The 21210-nt window shown below is 32.1% G+C and overlaps 3 protein-coding genes across 4 annotated transcripts; all 3 read right to left on the bottom strand.

Annotated features, from left to right (window-relative positions):
* Positions 1–1908: 1908 nt before the first annotated feature.
* LOC107463778 (probable protein phosphatase 2C 60) lies at positions 1909–8133 on the bottom strand. Of its 2 annotated transcripts, none has more exons than XM_016082645.3 (11): positions 8014–8133; positions 7431–7553; positions 6575–6638; positions 5001–5109; positions 4150–4303; positions 3763–3888; positions 3351–3474; positions 3132–3208; positions 2856–2908; positions 2663–2717; positions 1909–2543 (listed from the first exon to the last, which is right to left on the bottom strand). In XM_016082645.3, exons 2-11 carry the CDS (start codon positions 7545–7547, stop codon positions 2337–2339), a joined length of 1086 nt encoding a protein of 361 aa, XP_015938131.1. In that variant the 5' UTR covers positions 7548–7553; positions 8014–8133; the 3' UTR covers positions 1909–2336. The 2 variants fall into 2 exon arrangements, with proteins under 2 accessions (XP_015938131.1, XP_015938132.1); XM_016082646.3 differs by lacking the exon at positions 8014–8133 and adding an exon at positions 7694–7841.
* Positions 8134–10407: 2274 nt separating this feature from the next.
* On the bottom strand, positions 10408–12821 carry LOC107463805 (protein DSS1 HOMOLOG ON CHROMOSOME V). The gene is made up of 3 exons (XM_016082683.3): positions 12603–12821; positions 12327–12454; positions 10408–10824 (listed from the first exon to the last, which is right to left on the bottom strand). Exons 2-3 carry the CDS (start codon positions 12415–12417, stop codon positions 10694–10696), a joined length of 222 nt encoding a protein of 73 aa, XP_015938169.1. The 5' UTR covers positions 12418–12454; positions 12603–12821; the 3' UTR covers positions 10408–10693.
* A 1322-nt stretch (positions 12822–14143) lies between these two features.
* Positions 14144–17761, bottom strand: LOC107463802 (ubiquitin-like modifier-activating enzyme 5). The gene is made up of 13 exons (XM_016082678.3): positions 17435–17761; positions 17244–17312; positions 16879–17121; positions 16629–16697; positions 16375–16527; positions 16252–16288; positions 16076–16158; positions 15756–15830; positions 15454–15528; positions 15195–15281; positions 14990–15105; positions 14825–14871; positions 14144–14439 (listed from the first exon to the last, which is right to left on the bottom strand). Exons 1-13 carry the CDS (start codon positions 17522–17524, stop codon positions 14300–14302), a joined length of 1284 nt encoding a protein of 427 aa, XP_015938164.1. The 5' UTR covers positions 17525–17761; the 3' UTR covers positions 14144–14299.
* Positions 17762–21210: the final 3449 nt, after the last annotated feature.

Genomic DNA, 21210 nt, shown 5'->3' with positions numbered 1-21210 from the left:
AAATTTAACAAAATTTTAATTCATTTTAACAACTAAACATAAAACAAACACATTTATTAAGTCTAAAATTTCTATTTTAATGCATTATTAAATCACTTTTTTGGTTCAATTTTTGTCAAATTAACTAAAAACCGAACCGAACCGATCGATTTAATTCAAAAAAACTGATTTTTTTTATTTTCTATTTGATTGTTGTAAATTTTGGCTCGATGATAAATTTATGTCCGGTTCGACCCCTAAAAATAATTATGGTTTTAAGTTATTATAAAACGGGAAAAAGATGATTAACTAAATTTTTATAATTTATAAGGTGAAAAAACTTTAGAATTAGGACTAGGTAAAAAATTTAGAAACGAGAAAAATGGGATAAGAGAGAGAGAAAAACAGCACATGAAAAAGGAAAAAGAAAAGAACAAAAGATGATGAAAAAAGGTGAGAGATTCTTGGATTACCTTTTATCTTTTATTTACTTGGTCTGAATTGGAAGACTGTTGTTTTGGATTATTTGTTTATTATTCACTGAATGAAGCATATAATATTGGATATCCCTTCCACCTCTATTGCCATTAATTCACTATTCATTATCCCTTTTACTTCTCTCAATTTCTCTTTTTGGTGCAACAAAGTTATAGTAGTTGGCAATTTGGTCATATCAGGCTATGCCATTATTCTTGAAGAGAAATCTAATTAAACGTCAATGAAAATAAAATAACCAAAAAAATGAAGGAGCTGAAAATAAAAAAAACAGATACACACACATCCATATATGAGACAAATATGATGATTTAAATTATCTTTTTTCAGATAAAATAAACATTTTATTTATGATCATGACTACTTCGAATGAGTGAAACACATTTTATAACGTCAACGATATTTAATATTTTAGTGAAAATTGCAACTATTTTGTGAAGACTAGCCACTCTCATGTTTCGTTAAATAGATATTTTTTATAAGTCCATATCAAATCGCCATTTCAATATCATTGTACATTCAAATTTTCATTTGCGGTGGATTTATGGTTTTGTGAAAATTAGAATCTTAATTTCTTTACAAATCACAAGGCCATTATTATTTTATTATCATCAACATCACTAAAGGCATGGTCTTAGATAAAGGTTAAAAATAAATTAAAAAAAAAAGCCAAAAGAGAGTTTACAAGCTAAAAATTTTGCGAGAAATGAAAGGTTTCAGAATTGAGATGATTGCAAAAAGAGGGAGGTGGCAGTAGCACTTTACACGTGTTGAATATTAACGCGACAATAGAGAGAGAAGCAGTTGTAAGTTAATGCGCGTTCAGAACTAAGAAGATCCAATGCGATACGATAAGAACAGAAACACTAGTGGATAAGGGGTTCCTTCAGATTGGACACGTGGCAACCATGCAACCGTCATAGCATCTATATATATCTCCCTTCACTGCTTATCTCTTCCGTTTTATTCGGCACAGGCTTATCAGTTAATTTGCAATTTCTTTAAATGTAATTCTATACGATAAGAACATAAACACTTACTGCGTACTAAATGCTTAACATATAACCATTTGCAAAACAAAATGTAACGTAACAAATGGTATTCGTTTGATTATAAATTAACACTATACCCCAATTATTAAGTTACTAGCCGTGCATAGATTAAAATGTACTCGTGGGAAGATCCTTCGATATTTCATACCTTGCTTCATCCATAATCTTTCACCATTATTTCTTTCTCTTATATTTCAGTATGCAATCTCCACATGGTCTAGTAGAAGAGATACAAGCAGAACTTGAAATACACTTGTTTCATAACATTGTAGCTAGGGTATATAAAAGATGAGGCTCAAATAAAACAAAACGAAATAGCATCTCTCCCGGAAAGAAAAATGAACAATAGTAACAATACTATATATCAGGGTTACGGGGGTCATTTCATCGCACTGAATCCTTAAAAGGCACAAGCTTGTATAGATGATGGGTATTGAAACATCAAACATGGTTCCATAATTTTAGAGATGTTCTTTCACGTATTGTTCTAGTCATCGATCACTGGTATTGCTAAGAAATAAAATTGACAAAAGAAAATGGCCAGAGGGGTGGTTTTAGCCGTCCATGTAGGTGTCTGCCGTGCTTGCTGAACCATTTGTTTTTTACCTTTCACATTTAGAGACCCGAATTTAATGTACAAAGTCAATAGCCCCCATGAGCAGCAGTAGCATCGAATTTTTTTTCTCCCCCAACAAATTTACAATCCCCTATTGAGAATCAACATCCTGCAAATATGGATATTAAAATATTACCCATGATCGTCTCTGTGCTCGCGCCAATCACTGTCTAGTCAGGTCTGAAACTCTTCCCTCACTTTTGTTCTGTTTGCTCTGAACTTTTATCAGCTTCGGATGGTTCCGCAGACGACTGAGGCGGGTCTGCATCAGAAGCACTTGGATTCAAAGGAGTTTTGAACTGAATCAAGATCATGGTCATGTTATCACATCCCTCGCCACCGGCTGTTGGTGCTAAGCACCTGTCGAAAACCATCTCGCACACCGCAGATAGTTTATTCTCCTACATATTTCATCATTTTATATCGGTGTCATAACAGATTGCAATTATGACAATCCGCATGCTGTGGCCAAATTAATGTTCTCCATAACATAAACAAAAGTAAAAGCCACAGAACTTACCTCCTTTAACTTGTCATGTATGAAGTCCACAAGTTGTTGGCTTGACATGCAATCCCTACACATATAACAGGTTATATAATAGTTTGTTGATGATCAATAAAAATTAAAACAAAAAAAAAGGGAAGACTTTCTAGGAACTTGGTAATATCAATGGAGTTCGTAGACAGAAAATTTAAATAGCCAAGTAGCGTACCATATCCCATCACAAGCTATTACAAGGAACTCATCATCGTCACAAAGCTCAATCTGTTACAAAGAACAGGGAAAAGAAAATTCAAAAGAGCAAACAAAATGGCAAATAACACAATGAGGGATGTCAGACGAAAAAGAAACTCAAGTCATAGAATTCCTTTTTCAAATAAATATATTTCTTTCACCCATCAAACACGAGGAAACCAGAGAGACATGCAAAAAAAGGTGCTAATCGTGCCATAAATATTTAACATATAATGTGCTGAGCAATACTTACGGAAGTTATGTCAGGTTCAGCACTCACAATCTGTTTCTCAGCAGGCAAACGTTTGTTCTGCTTGAATTCTATGTCTCCTGTAATTGAGGGAATTTTTTATTACAAATTTTTGGGACTAATGGAAGGAAAACATTTGTAGAAAGCAACAAGTAAATTTTACGATAGTAATGAACTCTCACATTTTCCCTTACAAACTTTATAAAAACAAATTCCTATTACCGATCGCTCTAGCCAAGTTTAAACTTCCATTGACACGTCCAACTTGGATGAAACCACCAGCATTTAAAATCCTGTCTCTCTCAGCCTCAAGCTCGGGCTTGTGATCCTTAGACAAATTGTGTGCCTGGAAATAAAACTTCATTAAAATATCAAGAATATAGATCATGCTGAGTAGCAAGCTATGCCGGTTCAACCTCAATCATGAACCCTTCAAAGCAAAAGGAAATAAAATGTGCTACTTATAAATGTGCAAGCTTATCCATATTGAAATATCTATCTCAGAATACAAAAGGTGTACTCTGAATTAGCAATCTTTACCACCAGAACTCTCATCAACCATATTCCAATACCCTATATTGCATGCCTAGTAAATTTGAGACAATTAAAAAACCACAAAATGAGGTCGAAGTACCTGGCCCTTCCTTGATAATACACATCTAGAATCACCAGCATTGGCGACGACAAGTTTGTTTCCTCGAATGACAGCCACACAAGCTGTACTTCCAGAGTTTGGTCCAGTGAAATCAGAATGTGGTCCCTATTTGCAGCATAGCTTCCTCAGTTTAAAATAACGCATTTTTTTACAGTAAGGATTCGAGACCTAATGATTTTTATATGTAACTTGCAGTCATTTATTCAGAAAGGACCTTCGGTTAAATTCACAAGCTTATATTCCACATATCAAAAGATTCCAACATACATGCAGCATAGCTTTTATTTCATTTATAAATAAAAGAGCAAAGTAAGAATAACAAGCAGAGGTGGAACAAGAAAGCAAAATGGGTTCATAATCCATTACCTCCTCAAAAGCCCAATCATCAGAATGGTCATTTGTTTCACCACTCCTGGGAGACCATATAAACCCCTCTAGCATTCCAGACAACTTTTCTATTTTATCTCCCAAGACTGCCAATTCTCTCCACCCTCTTTGTCCGCGCATCATCTCATCCATTCTGCCTCAATATGAAGGGAGAAAAAAAGGGTACAACTTTAACAAAACTATTTGTCTCAACTCCATATCCCACTTTTGTTTATTGGGCAGAAAAACCATCACATGTATAAAAACTTAGATAAAAAAATCATTTTGATCATGAAGAGGAAAAGTATACGTAAGAACTTAACACTCATTCCCAAAAATTTGGCAGTTCAGGTGGTCACGGTTCCAATAATTTTACAAGCATAAATGACTACACAAACATTCACATGCATGGCACTTTAAAACACTTTGTTTTGTTAATACTTTTAAGACATAAAGTACGTGAGTAAAAATACGAAACAAATAAATGAAGATTAAAGGGGTTTTGAAAATTCCAATAACTCACAGGAGAAGTAGAAAACAGAGGGAAGTAGAAAAGTGTTTTTAAAATTATTTGTAACTGCACATAACTTCTAGGGATCCAGCTATATTTGTATCTTGAAGAGACCGGGATGCCAAACCTCCCCTGGGGCATGTAAATTAGATAAAGTAAATTATCTAGAGCAACAGTTGAACATCAAGTATTTCAAGCATGAGCATAGTCCTACTTAGTATTTTGTTATCTATATTCCTACCTGACAATCTCATCGCCATGCTTTTATCCGCATGCAGTAAGTATAATGAAAATTCTAAATAAACAAAACAACAAACAAAATAAAGAATAAAAAAAGCACCTAAGGAAAGTTTTCTGTAAGGATGTGCCTATATCTCCAGCTAAGTAAGCTTCATGCTTAAGCATTTGTTGATGTAGATACTTGGCACAGAATTTGGAAACTGCTTTGCCTGCAAATAGGAAAAACCATATAGAAAGATATTAGAACGAGAAGTGAGCCAATTAATATGCTATATATGTTGGTTCCATCACAATAATTTTGAAATCGTTAACACCTAAAGATCTCCAAGTTATTAAGGAAACTTTACAACAACAAACAACAACAACAACAACAACAACAACAACAACAAAGCCTTATAATCAATACTAATTAAACTGGAATGGGTCAATACCGAGAAAGTACACCCAAAAACATGGATAATATGTTCCCTCCTTTTTTTGTTGCCTTTTTTAACATGGATATCAAAACAAAATCCTGAAGTTGAAAATAAATGAAATGCATGAAAAAGACATTAGAGTGTGCTTGAATGAGGTAATTAAAGGAGGGAAAGTAATTTTAGAAAGTATTTAAAATTCTTAATGGCAAATTCAAAGGATTTTAATGATGGATTTTAACTATTAAAAGGAAGAATTTTAATTCCTCAACAGAGAAGGAATTTCGATTTCCCCCCTCTCTCTACCTCACTTCAAAATGCATTCATATGCATTAATTAACACTTATAAATAATATATGATAAAATCAACTGCATATTTTATTAATGAAGATAAGCTAATTACCTCAACCAAAAAAAAGACCAGAATTGAAGGGAATTTAATTACGGCATTTAGATTCCCTTATATTTGAAATAAACTGAAAATTTAAGAATACCCCATCCAACAGACCCTTAAGGTTCATAAGTGGATTGGAAAAGCATTTTTTTTCAAACACAACTATGGTTAACAAGCATCTAACAAGAATGTACCAAAAATGTTAAGTATACAGCCTACATGGATCTCTGTTTGTAGAAAATGGAAATATGTTGGAATTATGAATCAATATATAACAAGGAAATTATTAAAGAAAATAAGAACAAGAACCAAGAAAAAGAACAAGAAGAAAGAAAGAACAAGAGAGGAAGATCAATCTTACAGCAGTGTTTTACATACCCTGAGAAGTTTACAAGTGTTGTAAATTGTAATTGTAATCAATACCTATATATATGATGATTGGGGGAGAATGAGAACCATAACAACTTTTGGTTTCTCTTGGCCTCTTTATAATAACTACTCATTATAATAACTGCTTACTAACACTAAACCAGAAATATATTTTTATTTCTCTTATATTAAATTTAAGTTAACTATAAATAAGAGATATTAGGACAAGGTGGAACATGAAGCATATAAGGTCATGAAAAGTAAATGAAACTTGATCGGTACATGACAGAGAACACAACAGCTACAGCATGTGTAAATGAAAAGGCCAGCCATGTTTAGGTGGATTCCAATGGAGACATCAAAATGGAGAACCTATATTACAATAATATTGAATGTCTCAGGACCTTCAGTGCACTCAGTGTTCTAATTAATGAGCATGGATCCAAGTTGGCATTAAAATGATATATGTCACTGAATAACTCAAGAGTTAATACCCACCTCCATGGCCATCATAAACACCAAAGAAAGATGTAGAATCATCCAAATCTGGATAAGCTGCATGCTGGCAAGTAATAATAAGAATTAAATTCTATACTCTTCACATTAAAAAAGATTGTAATACTAACACTACGCTACTTAGGTAAAAGAGAACCAAAGTAAAGTGGTAAACCATCCACACCATATATGCAACTATTACTTCCAAAGAGAGGCAAACTCTCACGAGTCTTCTAGGTATACAGGAGGGCAATTTTATCTCTCCGAATTTTTAGGTAGTATACGGGTTATTTGTTACTTAAATCTGATTCACATCAATAGCTGACTAACAAAACTTTTATAGAAGAACTACAAATAAGTGATACCTTTGCACTCTTCATCATAGCAGACCAATGATCAAATAAGGTAATCTGTAAAAAACGTAAGACACTAATCCTTTCACAACGTTCTCACAGTATCAGAAACTTAATATCACTATTTTATCAGTCACTAATATGCCAAACACTGGACATAGTGCATGATTTTGATTTCCTTTACACTTGACTATCTGATAGTACGGCTGAAAACCCACCCTACTTTTGTGTACAATGTTTTGAATCGCAGTGATTCTCTGATGTCAAGAGGCTTAAATGTGCAAGGCTGATACATAGACATACACTAATCAAATTGCCAACTGAAAACTAACTTTTAACTAACTTCAACTACCTAATTGATGCAAGAAATTCCACCAAATGAAATATTCAAAATAAAAATGGAAATCAGATTCTACGATATTATATTATTGTATTTACAAATTATCAATTAACAAAATAAAATAAAATAAAATAAGAGACTGAAAGAGAAAAGAGTAGTTAGTTACAGCATCTTCCATGGAAGCACGCCAGCCCTGCATGGAAGACAGACCATACCGAAGCTTGTCGTTCTCACCATCTTCAGATGCCTTCTCTGTTTTCGGCGTACTCAGATATATCCCCATCACAAACTGCAACAACCAAAAAAAATGTTATAATTTGACAATTTTTCTCTTTAAATTAGTGGTTATAAAAAATAAGAAACAATAAATCACAAGAATACGCATCATTCCAGGGGAAAAAAAAAAGTCAAATCTAGTTCTAGCCATACTCTTTTTACAAGATGCGGTTCCGCAGACAACGGCGATATTCTAAAACGTGATTCAAACAGAGAAGAACCAATGCAATTTGCAATGTAATTCGGTAAAAGAAAATCTAAAAAATCTAGAAAATATAAAATCCAATGCGTAACAAGAGCAGTAATTTGAACGAATGAAGAAGCATGGAAGGTATGAATCAAAGTTGGAACCAAACGCTAGAGTGGTGTAAAAAATGAGGATCTAAAAAGCACGAGAGGGAATTGAAATCAGAATAGGAGAATAAGCAAAAATAGAAGGGAATTCAGGAGTTAGGGTTCGTTGAAACACTCACTTGCGTTAGAGAGAGAGAGAGAGAGAGAGAGAGAGATTTGAAAGTGTGTGGGGAATGGAAGAGGAAGAAATAGCAGAACAGAAGAAAATTGAAACGCTTGTTTTCTTAAACCAGCGGCTGCCACGTGTTTCTTTTCATTCTCCCATTTTTCCTCGATTGAAAATATCAAATTATCAACATGAGGAATTTTTTTGCATGGACCGATTGAAATTAAAAATTAAAAATAATTACAGCTTTATTCTATCTATATTGAAACAAAGGGCATATGGATCAAATAATATCCGCATATCCGTGGTAATTATTCGTCTCCGATCCGAATTTTATGGATATTATTCGATCCGCACTATGGTAGGATCGGATTGCGGATTTAGCAGTGATATCCGCAAATTTGTTTGATTCGCAAATCCGTATATCCGCACATCACATATAAATAACATAGTTTAAGAAAGTAAATCTTAATGTGATATGAATTTTAGTGTGTTATTTTATGAATTTTATGATATTTTTGTTTTTAATTTTTTGTGTTGTACTTCAAGTTAGAATAACTAAACTTAAATGATGTGTTATTATTTTATTTTTGTTATTCAAGAGAACTATTATTGATAATATTTTAGAAGTAAATGAGTTTAATCAGATAAAAAATAATTTTTTTGGATATTCTTTTACAAAAATAGCCAAACAGAATCTTAAAATAAAATTTTTTATTTATGCGGATATATCTGATATCCGATCCGATCTAATCCTCAAGTATGCAGATCGGATCGGATCGAATCCATCTTAAATGTAAATATTGTATCCGATCCGATGAGTGCAGTGCGGATCGGATAGAATTTCAGGCTATATCCGATCCGATCCGATCCGTGTGCAGCTCTATTAAAACATCTTTTCAAATCTATAAACACATATATTATAATATTTATTAGAATTATACCATGAAAAACTAATTACCTCCTCTCTTTTTTTATCTCAATAAAAATTTATCCCTATCTTCGAGTGTATGAACAAAATAATATTTTGGTGTCTTTTATAGGGGCTATTGTACATTGAAATGCATGATAGAGAAATAAAATTAAGATTACATTTATATTTTAAATTATTTTCATCTTCGTTGTTAACTTCACTATTGTTTTCTTCTATAATTCAAATAGTAGGTACACTTTATTCATCTCAATATCATTATTGATGTTATGATTGTTATCTTCAACGCCTATAAAAAATGATAGGTTCATCATTGAACATAGGTAAAATTATTCGCCACACCGTCAAAAACTTAAAATAACATAGAATTGTAGCCAACATATAATTTAGTTTCTCAAGAAAAATTACTCTATTAATAAAATATTGGATAAACTGAATTTTACTATACTGTAACCATAAAATTACCAATTTACTTCTAGTGTTGGTATATGATTAATCAATAATATAAATTTTACTAGAAAATAATTCATATTTATTTATTTTTATTGTTATTACTTATTAGATTAGATTCCCTTGGTCCTTATCCCGAGTGAAGTTGTTCTTGTAATCAATAATGGACCTGAGTTTATTATTATAATAAAAGAAACTTTCAAAGGCGCGTTTGGTTTTTGTTTTTCTTTAAAGTTAAGGTTACATAATTATTATGAGTTTGATGTTGTTTAATAGACAGATCTAAATCATCAAATGGGAGACATCTCATCGCTAAGTATATTTAAAATGTTAGATTAGTGATTATTGGAAGTTAATAATATAAGAATTGGTCCACTCCCAAGTGAATGATAATAACTATCTTAGTTGCTCTACCTTTCATTAGTTGTCGCTTTCATTGGTATTCCACTATTCCATCAATTTTGAACTGTGTCTCACCCCGGCATATCAACTTGAACGAAATCAAAACTAGCAACCGGATTTTACATTGAGAACATAGGTTTCTACTTACATGATCCAAGTTCCACATGATAAAATGTAAACTCAAAACGTAATAATATAATAATATAGAAGAATTCTTCTATCTTATTCTTTTTTTTTTCCTCGTTAGCTTTAACGGTGAAGAACTCAAAACTATCATGGTCCACAAGACCATAACTCAAGGATTTAGATCCTCTAAATTTTAAATTTTACTTTAAAGAATAAAGTGTGATCTCTCATATTTTTTTTGTCCCAACTATGAAATAAATGATAAGAGATCACACTTTATCCTCTAAAGTAAAAATTCAAAATTTAGAAGATCCAAATTCTAACTCAAGTGTTTCCGAATTCCGATGTAGAAAGTTCTTCCAAAGCATACGAGTATGTAGTCACTTTTTGACTTCTTAGTAAAACTAACTTGGGACATTGGCATTCAAATTCCTAGGGTTGTTGAATTCAGATACCCACAAGCTAGTTTCTGCAGACTGAACAGTGATAACAAGAAAGTGAAATGCAACTCCACTTTCACCAGTTATTAATGGCAAAGCACACGAACGGATTGTGACCCAGTTTAAAACTTATGAGATAAAATACAATTAAAGTACAAACAATACTTCTATCTAGATGTTCTTCAGAAATAACAACTTAAGTCCTTATGTTCTGCCTTACTGTCTTACATCTACTAAATGAAAAGGCATATAGCTTTCATTTCTTTTCCACAAAAGGAAACACCAACAAAGTCAAGTACCTAACTTATGACACTTTTATCAACCGATCGTAGCAAGCAGAATGTTTAATTCTTTTCGGTATTGCTCTCCAGCTCTCTCCTCAGCTGAAGAGAGAAATCATCACTGACATCATCATCATCCCAATCATCCTCCCACTGTTGGGTCACTTCCTTGCCTTCCTCTATAGCATCCCACTCTGTAAGTAGTATAAAAGACAAGTGAAATTATAAGCAGTAGAATATGAGCATATGGAGCAGAATTGCTGAAGCTCCAAGTCCCCAAACCAATAAGTAGTAAAAGCAGACGTAACTATCAAAGACCTTTGAAATATCATTATTACCGGATGAACGAGAAGTAGCAAAGTTATTAAATGAATACTGATATTTTTAAGAATAACGAGAAAGACAATGAATGAGGAACAAACTATTTGGCATTGTAATTACAGCAAAATGGTGAGTTTATACACACAAACCTTTGAGTACAGTCAAGGTCGGTTAGTTTAGCAGAATTTAGCCAGATTAGTTTCCCAAGGTAGCTGATTAGTTATTACAAAACGGCTAGTCTAGGCACACTAACCTTTGAATATAGTCATGGTCAGTTAACTTGGTAGAATTTAGCTAGATTAGTTTGCCAAGGCATCTGATTAGTTATTACTTAGTTACTTCCATTTATTTTTGGTCTAGGCCGCAGTAAACAGACTCTATACATCGAATAATCTAGTTCAAACTAGGTCAATGCACTATGAGGGTATCATTATCCCAAACCTATTTATTCATAACACTCTAACCCTAAAATAAGTGTCAAATCACCTTTACCAATCTGCTTTGTTTGAATCTTATTATTCTAAAAGGTTGTATTACTTTATATTATTCATAAAGTCACAGAATTATCTAAGAAGCACACACTACATTGAGTTGTCATTTCTACATGACAAGCACATTGCTAACGGCGAACCTCAATGATATTCATCCGACACACATGCCCATCTTCTGTACAGCAGTGTTTTGATCAAGACGCAAAAAACCTCGTTGAACACACACCAATAAAAGACCATTGCATCTAATAGTATCTTGACCAAGTTATCAAAAACCTCTTTAAATCTCCAAACATGCCCTGGCATGCTTGGACACCAGGATACAACCCAGCCCAGCCTCAGTTATTAGAATAAACCTTTGTTTTTATTAGTAGACTTATCAAGAACATTTTGTCGGAAGCATCCTGTCTTCTTGCTTTCGCGACGATAGACATAAAGGCATGATTAGTTCCACTTCACACGAGGGTCGAGGGGTAGCAACACCTCAAAGCTATTCATAACTAACCCTACACCTCTCTTAGAAGGACCAAGAGTCATATCACTAAATCTCATTTTAATTCTTTTCATACCTTCAACGCTCTTTATTACTCTAACTCGTGCGGTCTTGCCCTGTTTCTCAAACACTAGGCAAAACCTCGGATGGATTTGCAGCAATATACTAAGAATCATTCCACTGTCATGGTTTAAATCTTATTGGATTAAAGAAAGCCTCTCCACAATTATGGATTATTATCATAATAACAAAATCCTCAAGCCACAACCATAAATTCAAAATAATGCTTCAACGAATTTGATAAAAAGGAAACACTAAAACACAATCATTGGCTAAAATTGAAAAGAGAAACAAACAGATCGAAAGAATGAGGAATATGGATTTCACTAACCTTCATTGATTTCAAACTCTTCGAATTCGTCATCGTCTTCGAAGAGATCGATCTTGACGTCCTCAGTGGCTGCCTTTGTTTCCGTCGCCATGGTAAAATCTCAACGTGCGCTCAATTCGAAGCCAAAACTGCAATTGTTTGATGAACACAAAAAGGGAAAAACAATTTTTTTTTATTAAAAAAAAAAGACCGAAAGCTCAATTAATAGTAATAAGGTTTTAAATAAAAAGAATTTGCGATTAGAAGTGAGGAATTAAGGTTTGTTGGAACACTCACTTGAGTCGTAAAGAGGATCCAGGAAGCGAGGAAGAGAGGGATTTGAGTGTGTTTTGTGTGAGGAATTAGGGTTTGCTGGAACACTTGGTTTTTTTTCTGAAGTGTGGTTTGGAATTGCTTATTTGAAGGGTAGCTTTGCTCGTTGGAGAAAGTATCTGGTAGGTTAATGGTTAATTTTTTTGGATTTGGATCCTCTAAAAGTTTGAATTTCATTTTATTGAGTAAAATGTGATTTTTTATTATTTATTTTATAGTAAAACCAAAAATAAATATAAGAGAGAAATCATTCAAGAATAAAAGATCATACTTTACCCTCTAAAATACAAATTTAAAATTTAGAGGATCCAAATTTAATTTTTTTTATCTTTAGTTTTAAAGATACGTAGTCATTTAAAAATAACTAAGATGTTATATTGGGTTAATGGGTTTAGACTCTAATTCGATCTTAGACTCAGTAAAACAAAAATATTTTCGAGCCACAACTATACTGGATCCAAACCACAAACTGATATTTATATTTAAATTTAAATTTGTAAAAATTGAATTTTTAAAGCTTTAATAATAATTTATAAAAAAAATTATTTATGATGTACTTATTAATAAAAAAGAAATTTGTTACGAAAAAGTTAATATTCATTTTTAAACTTAAATTTGTCCATAAATTCTAATTTGATGCTTCTTTGATCTATTTTTAATTCAAGAAATGTGATTAAAAATAAAATAATAAGTTTATAATTAATATAACATTATCTTAAAATTAATTTAAACATATATACTTTTTTTAATTATTATAGAGTGCACATAGGTCGGATGAAACCGGGTTCGCCTTGACTCAGATCCGGCCTGAAATAATGACAAGTCTATTTTTGAAACTCTTATTCAGTCATAGATTCGATGAAATCACACCAAATTAACCCCTAAAATATTTGGAGCCGAGTCGGATCATATACACCCGTAAAAATAACGATAAAAATGTATTTCACTATTTAGACAGTTGAGCTTGCTAAACTAAAAATTATTTTGTGTTAGCATGTTGATTTTTTTTTCACAAAAAAAAAGAAAAAGATGTTTTAGAAACACATAGATATTTCAAAAATACTATCACTCCTAATATTTGAATAAAAATATGATAATTATTATTTAATTATACATTTATATTATTTATAATCAACAAAATATATATATAAAAGGACATGGGCTATATTTTTTAAACTAGAAAAATCATTTTAATCGTGAAACATCATTTCGTCATATCCACATTCATTCATTTTGTTTTTAGGTGTCCACCACATTCGTTAATATTGGATAGTATATGTTTGACATTGTTTGTTTACAAAGAAACCGATTTCTTATTCACTATTTAAATAAACAAAGTGAAATTAGGTGTGAATTTCTAAGTTATTCTCCCCTGACAAATCATCATATGCTCCTTGTTACAATGATCTTTGATTTATGTCGACTATCACTCACTCACTTCTGGAAAGCTATTAAGACCTATTATTGGAACAGCATCTCATTCCCACATGATACCAACATATAAATTTCAAAGAACAAAAGAATGAACACCAAATTTTATATTGAAACCGCTTGCCTGAACAATTATACCCCTCAAAGGGGTTTCTACTTTCTGTTTTTGAAAGGAAAAAATAAACAAAATCATTTCCTTCTTTAAAATAAGTCCCTATGAAAAACACTGACTACTTAGAATTAATAGCTTCAAGCTGCCTTCGGAGTTCCTCAAGGTCCTCGTTGTCAGTAGTTGGAGCTTCAGAAGTCGGTATGTTCCGAAAATCATCCGCGACAGGAAGTTCATGAGTGAGACCTTCAGGCAATATATCTACAACATATATTGAGGAGAAGTTGTTACCAGATTTGATAATAATTGGAATTGAATAGTGGAATTAAAACAAATGTTGAAACCTTGGTGAATAGAGAGACACATCGACTAAAAAGATGTGTATAACCTTGAAAATTTACTTTTGCAAGATGAAACATATTGCGTGAAAGCGTTTTTATGAAGGATATAGATGATAAGACGAAAGTAAAACTCCTCTAGCCAAGAGATTGAAAAGATTTCTCATGTAGCTGATTTAATAAGGAAACCAACATCAACATCTATAAAGCCAGTACCACAAACTAAAAAAACTGTTGCACAGTTTTATCTTTACTTCAATCTTCATTCAGCACATGAATATAAATTTTAGAAAAGTATCAAGTAATACCTGAACTTTTGGCACTAGAAACATCTAGTTCACAATCATCAACAACACTGAAAATTCAACCACAAGAATATGATCACTACATGAGAACGCTAACATTTTTCAAGAAGGAATCAGATTAACACATAATAATGTGAAGAAGAGGAACATAAAAAGAGTATTAAGCACCTAATATTCCATTCATTGTCAATGTGAAGCGGACCCTCTTCGGTTGACGGTGCTTCAGCTTCTAGCTTTGCTTTTACTGCAGCATCTCTTGCAGGCTTTGCGAGAATGTACTCTTTCTGCATTAACATTTATAGTTTAATAATTCGACTATAATTATATATAGAACCAAATATTTGCAACAATGGGCTGACTGAAAACATCTTACCTGTCTTTCTAAGCATGCAAAATTTGAACATTGAGGATTCGGCTTCATTTGCATGGTAGGAAAAAAGTCCTTGAGAGAATTATATCCCTATATATAAGAAAACAATAATGGGGATGTCAACATAACCAAATTTCTTTTTGAAGACTATAAAGTTTTTTACCCCTCTATACGTTAAGAAGAAAAAAGGAATAATCAGCTCTATAAGACAACTCAATGAGGAGAAGAATAAAGGGAACATTGTTGTAGGTGTGATACTTACCAAATATGGAGAGACTTGACCAAAACCTAACAAGAATTTGAGTGTGTTTTGCACTAGAAGTCCGGCAACAACCCCCTGAAAAATGAAAACAAAATTTAGAATGCCAAACAAATAAAGTGAAAAACATGTTTTAAACAATACTCTAAGGTTAGTAGAAAATGCCATATAAGTGTTTACTTAGAACAGTTCAGTCTTTTCGCGCACCAGATTCAATTATAATAAGATGGATTTCCATAAAAACTTGTTGATGTTTAACTATACACAACAAAAGCAAACATGAGGGCCGGAGGATTATATTATACCATAGTTGTTGGTAAAGATGCAGCACAAACCCCTTCACGCTTGAGTGTACGTTCATCTACCCCAGATGCAACAACCTAAGAGGAAAAACATAATTGTATGCTTTCATATTTTTGGTACATACTGCATAAAAGTTTCACATTTGAAGTAACCCACGTGTACTTGTATATGACAACAATTTAGTTGCATAGTCCACACTAATTTAAGAAAACATTGTGGTATAATAGACCAAAATTGTTTGAGCTCCTGGAACTTTGCATATTATGATTTATGAGGTTAATTAAACTTGACCCTGTCAAGGTGAAATAAAGAATAGACATACCAAAGGAGGTGCGCATGCAAAACATGCAGTTTCACCAGGAATAAGTAGCTGAATATGACCAGAGACAGCATCCTCAGAAACACCTGTTCAATTTTTATACTTCAATTGAGTTTCCACATGAAAAGTGTAATGATCATACACCTATACAAGCAAACCTTGAAGATTTGAATGCTTACCTGACTCCAACCAGGTCTGGCTCAATTCATTACAAGCCTGCAATTCAAGTAGAAATCTGTTAGACATGACAATTCGCCCACCCAAAAATAAAGGACAGATTTAATCATCTTAGATTATAATACCTGGTTTACAGCCATTCTTGCTTCATAATTATCTACACAACTTAACACAAGATCCACACCACTGCCTTGTTTGGAAGTGCAAAATGACTTATTTTTTAAAGATGACATGAAGGTTTCAAAGCCCTCCACTGTTGTGATATTCAACGTATAGCTCTAAATGACAAGGAAAATAAACTGTCAGCAAGCAACTCGTCTTAGTAACACTGAAATATGGAATGAACCAAAAAAGGCTATAAACATTACAAGATACTTACCTCAAGCAGAACATCAGGGTTGATATCTGAAAGAGTTTGTACGGCTGCATCTGTCTTTGTCATACCAACCTGGAAAGCTAGAACGGATTAGTTAATGTATGGGTTATGTAAACTACCAGAAGCCTTTGAATGTAAACTACATAAATTTTGCATGTGCATATATCTGGCACTCTGGCAGTTATTGCAATCATCAAAATTTATGGTTTGCTCCTAGAAATTAAAAAACAGATCAAATACGTAATTCTGTAACCTGATCTGGACGAAAGAATAGCCTATTCATGTTTGCAAGCTCTACTTTGTCATAATCATACAGCAATAGTCGACCTATACCGCATCTTGTTAGCATTTCAGCAGCAACACTTCCTACCCCACCTATTCCAACAATGGCAACGGAGAATTCCCGTATCCTCTCATAGTTCTCCACAATACCCATTCTCTGAAGTGCCATAAGCCTACTGTACGGATTGCTGTCTACAACCTCAGCACTCATATCCTGCAACCAACAACACAAACTTTTAAATGCTATTATCCTAATTAACTAAGTAATTGAATTATATGAGATGATAAATTTAATTTATTTAAGCAATATGTGCTGAGCTACCACAGAGAAACTACCTTAACTTTGGAGCGCCGAACAGGTTCAGACTTGGCAAGGCTTGCAAGATGCTCAACACGCGATTGAATCTTCGAAAACGGAAAGAAAAAAAACAAACATGAAAACCAAGATAACTAGAATGCAAGGCAAAAATAATATTGAATAATTGAAAGAAGAAAAAATGCCGCAGAGATTGGGGATTATATAATACTTTAAGGAGGGAAGCATGGAGAGATGGATCTGGAAGGGATTGGTTGAGAGATTGAAGATCCGCCATCAACTGTTTCAGCTCCACCTCCATTGTTTATAGTTGTCTTCTTCTTCTTGTGTCTGGATTTCGGATCTGAATTGAAATTGAGATTGAAATTTGAATCCCAAACGCAGAATTGAAAAATCTTGAGCTGAACCCGCACCACTCTCAGTGCCGCAGCTCCGTTAACTACAGTGTTGGTGTAACTCGTAAGAGTTAAGACCAATGACTCAACGCGACCACGCTCAGCGTTTTTGTTATTAGTTGATAAAAAATTTTGCGATTATAACTTAAGGAAAACAAAAATATAATTTATTTAAGTAAAAGATTGTGGGAGGTTTGGGATTCTGTTTGGACTTGGGCTTTTTGTTGGTCCAGGTCTTAATCCCAAAAAAACGTTTATAGATTTATGGGGAAAATATTAAAAAAGTTTTTGAAGAAAACGATAAATTCGAAGATCTTTTATAGAATGTATGTTTAATATTAAATGGTCAAATTTATTTTTAAAAGACTATTTTTAATTTAATTTTATAAGTTTATTGCATTAGTAATCAATTAAGAAGTTTAGATATATATTATTGAGTTAAGAACTTGTTTAGATGAGTTTCTAAAAAAAAAGATCTTTTTTTAAGTTTTTTTTTTAATTTTATAGAAAAATAAAAGTATTTTTATATTTGGATATTTTATGTAAAAAGATTTTTTTTATCTATCAATTATGTTTAGGTATAACAATATAAAAGTACTTTTTTATTTATTTATTACATGAAAAATATCTTTTTTTTAAGAAAAAAATCTTTAAAAAATATGTAAATTACAGCTTCTCAAAAAAATGTTTTTTTTTTATTTTTTTAGTGTTTTTACTTTTACTATCAGAAATTTGCTAAACACGTTAAAAAATAAAAAAATATTTTTTCATTAAAAATTGATCTTTTTTTTATCCAAAAAATGGCGCACAAACAAGCATTAAATCTTAAAGTAGTCTCTAAAATTGTACTCAAATTTCAAAATCCTAAAATTAATAATTACCCAAATTTATCCTCAAAGTTGCATTTCAGAATTCATAGTAGTCATGAGACATTTTCCATTCATCAGAATCTTAAAATGATGTCGTTTTAAAAACGAAAAAAAAAACATAGAAAAACATTTCTCCAACATTTTTCCTTTCCCTTCCTCTTCTACTTCTCCAACCTGAGGTCATTGTCCTTCCCTTTTTTCTTCCCAACCTGACACCCTCCCTTTCTCTAATCATACTTTCACACTCACAAGAACTCTCGTCAACTCTCGCTGTCGTTGCTTCTCACCGGCTTCCGTTTCAGTGCCGCACCGCTCATTCTCCACTATAATCTAGTCTCTCACACTTAAACATAGTAGAGGCAGAGGCAAAAAGCCTCAACTTTTTCTGTCATTATTGCGCCGCTCGCCAGCCTCCATCTCTATTTGGTCTCCCTCTACCTTCCTCTTCTTTCCTCTGGCATGGTTCTTTCTTTCAACCATGATAATTTTTTTTAGTTATTCAATCATTATTTTTTAATATTCTAGGTGATTGTTGCTGCTCATCCTATTTCAATATAACAATAATAGTTAATTTTAGTTGTTTTTTATTCTGTAATTATTACTGAATTTTTTTATTGTTGTTATTTTTTGTACTTGTTGCTGTTTTGGTTGATCGATACTTGTTATTTAAGTTGATTGATCTTTTCTAATTAATACTGATTTTTTTTTGGTGATATTTTGTATTGTTGGTTTTTATTTTTGTGATTTGTTGAAGAAGAAGAGAGTTTAAGAAGAAGGGAATTGTTGTTTTTTTTTTAAAATATAAAACGACAACATTTTTCTAATCTTTTTTTTCTTTTTTTTTTCTTTTTTTTCTCGAAATGACGTCGTTTCAAGGTTTTGATAAATGAAAAATGTCTACTATGAGTTCCAAAGTGCAACTTCAAAGACTACTTTGAGACTTAACTCGTTGTATGTCATAACATCAAATTTTACACTGTCATTGCTTGTCAATAGTGGAGTTGCCAAAAGGACTAATGTGATCTATAAAACACGGACACTCTGTTGAGTTGTCGTGTCCACGTGTCGAACACATTTCGGACACAACACTCATCGACATTTATCCAACACGCGTGTCTGCTGTGTCTTAATGAAAAGTAAAAAATTTTTCTCCGAACACGCTTAGATACACCTAAATATCATCACGTGCCAGCATGTCCAGTCTTATTTTTTACATATATTCTTGAATTAAATTTAGATACAATATATATTATTATTTATTAAAACAAAAATATTTTAAATACTTGATATAATTAAAATAAGACATTAAAAATCATTAAAAATTTAATTTATATTTTCATATCAATAAAATATCAAAATATAATTACGATTTATCTAAAAAATATTTTATATTTTATATGTATGTGTGTCCCTTATCTTATAAGATTTTAAAATTCGCATGTCGGCATGTCTCGTGCCGTATTATGTCCCGTGTCAGTGTCATTATCCATGCATCATAGAATGTGATTTATTATTATTTTTTTATAAAAGTATATGTTAAGTAGAAAATTATATTATCAAAATTATATGTAATTGACAAATTTCTTTTGGACTCTTTGGAGAACCGAATGGTTCACTTCTACTATTTTTTCTTGGGCCATGCTTCCGTTGTTGTTTTTAATTTTGTGGTATTTTTGTAATAAAACAAACGCAGGCTTATGTTTACCAAATAAAAATAATAAGGCAGGCCTACGAAAGAGAGGGAAAAAATTAACTTCACAATTTAAAAATCCAAAAATACATGCGACATTTTAATTCAAAAATAACAAATCTATGATGTTACAAAAACTCCCTAATCTCTCACTCTGACAAAAAAAAATAACAAAATAACAAAATAATCCTTGTGAAATTAGTTTCAAATAGTAAATTAGGGTAGTCTGATTATTCACTTAAGAAAATTTTTATTTTACAACTTGATTTTTTTTATATAATTGAAAAGGTTAGACATTAATTCTAATGTAATTATTTTATTGATCATTTTCAAAAAAAAATATATTTAATTTATACAAAATCTGATCAAAAAATACAAACGCATCATAATATTTGAAAAGTATACACAACTGAAATCACTTTAATCTCTTTGTGCGTTGAAATGAGCTCATCGTTCCATCCAATTCAATTTATATTGCCAGCAAAAAAGGGTTAAAGGGCTATTCCACATTTATTAAAGCTGTGATTAGCGTTGAAACTAACACCTTGTTTGACTTAATCAAATCTAATATACAGTTAATTTTGAGCATATTTGTGCCCATTAATTGAAAATGAGTTTATTTTACTTTACTTTCAAACTAACTTATCGGTGGCTAAAAAGTAAAAACCATATACATCTAGATGCTGTCGTAGTGGCTAAGACTAGCTTGTTGCAACTTCCAACTGAATGATTCAGGAAATTGAAATGGCTTCATTGTTTAGGGGAGAGTATTTTTTTTAAGACAATAATAATATTTTATTCAATAAAAAATAAATACAATATTTAGGGAAGCGTGATATTATAATAAATTAATTTTAATAACTCACATCATACATATTAAATTACCAAAAATATATCATAATACAGAAGCAGACTAAGGCTGAGTTTGGTAAAGTTTTTTCAGGAGGTGCTTGTGCTTTTAAAAAGCACAAGCACGTCATTTTGCGTTTGGTAAATTAAAAAGCTCAAGTGCTTGTGCTGGCGGCTTTTAAAA

This window comes from Arachis duranensis, chromosome 9, assembly GCF_000817695.3.
Source record: "Arachis duranensis cultivar V14167 chromosome 9, aradu.V14167.gnm2.J7QH, whole genome shotgun sequence".
Taxonomy (NCBI): Eukaryota; Viridiplantae; Streptophyta; class Magnoliopsida; order Fabales; family Fabaceae; genus Arachis; species Arachis duranensis.
This window is presented reverse-complemented; position numbering and strand designations above follow the sequence as displayed.

Excerpts from the sequence above, each read along its gene's own strand:
- LOC107463778 (XM_016082645.3), bottom strand. The coding sequence starts at position 7,547 with ATGGGGATATATCTGAGTACGCCGAAAACAGAGAAGGCATCTGAAGAT. Across the intron at positions 5,110-6,574 it reads TGTTTATGATGGCCATGGAG|GCAAAGCAGTTTCCAAATTC; the intron begins GTGGGTATTAAC and ends TCCTATTTGCAG. Across the intron at positions 2,909-3,131 it reads CTGAACCTGACATAACTTCC|ATTGAGCTTTGTGACGATGA; the intron begins GTAAGTATTGCT and ends TCTTTGTAACAG.
- LOC107463805 (XM_016082683.3), bottom strand. The coding sequence starts at position 12,417 with ATGGCGACGGAAACAAAGGCAGCCACTGAGGACGTCAAGATCGATCTC. Across the intron at positions 10,825-12,326 it reads AGAGTTTGAAATCAATGAAG|AGTGGGATGCTATAGAGGAA; the intron begins GTTAGTGAAATC and ends TACTACTTACAG.
- LOC107463802 (XM_016082678.3), bottom strand. The coding sequence starts at position 17,524 with ATGGAGGTGGAGCTGAAACAGTTGATGGCGGATCTTCAATCTCTCAAC. Across the intron at positions 17,122-17,243 it reads TTCGGCGCTCCAAAGTTAAG|GATATGAGTGCTGAGGTTGT; the intron begins GTAGTTTCTCTG and ends TGTTGGTTGCAG. Across the intron at positions 15,106-15,194 it reads TTGCATGCTTAGAAAGACAG|AAAGAGTACATTCTCGCAAA; the intron begins GTAAGATGTTTT and ends ATGTTAATGCAG.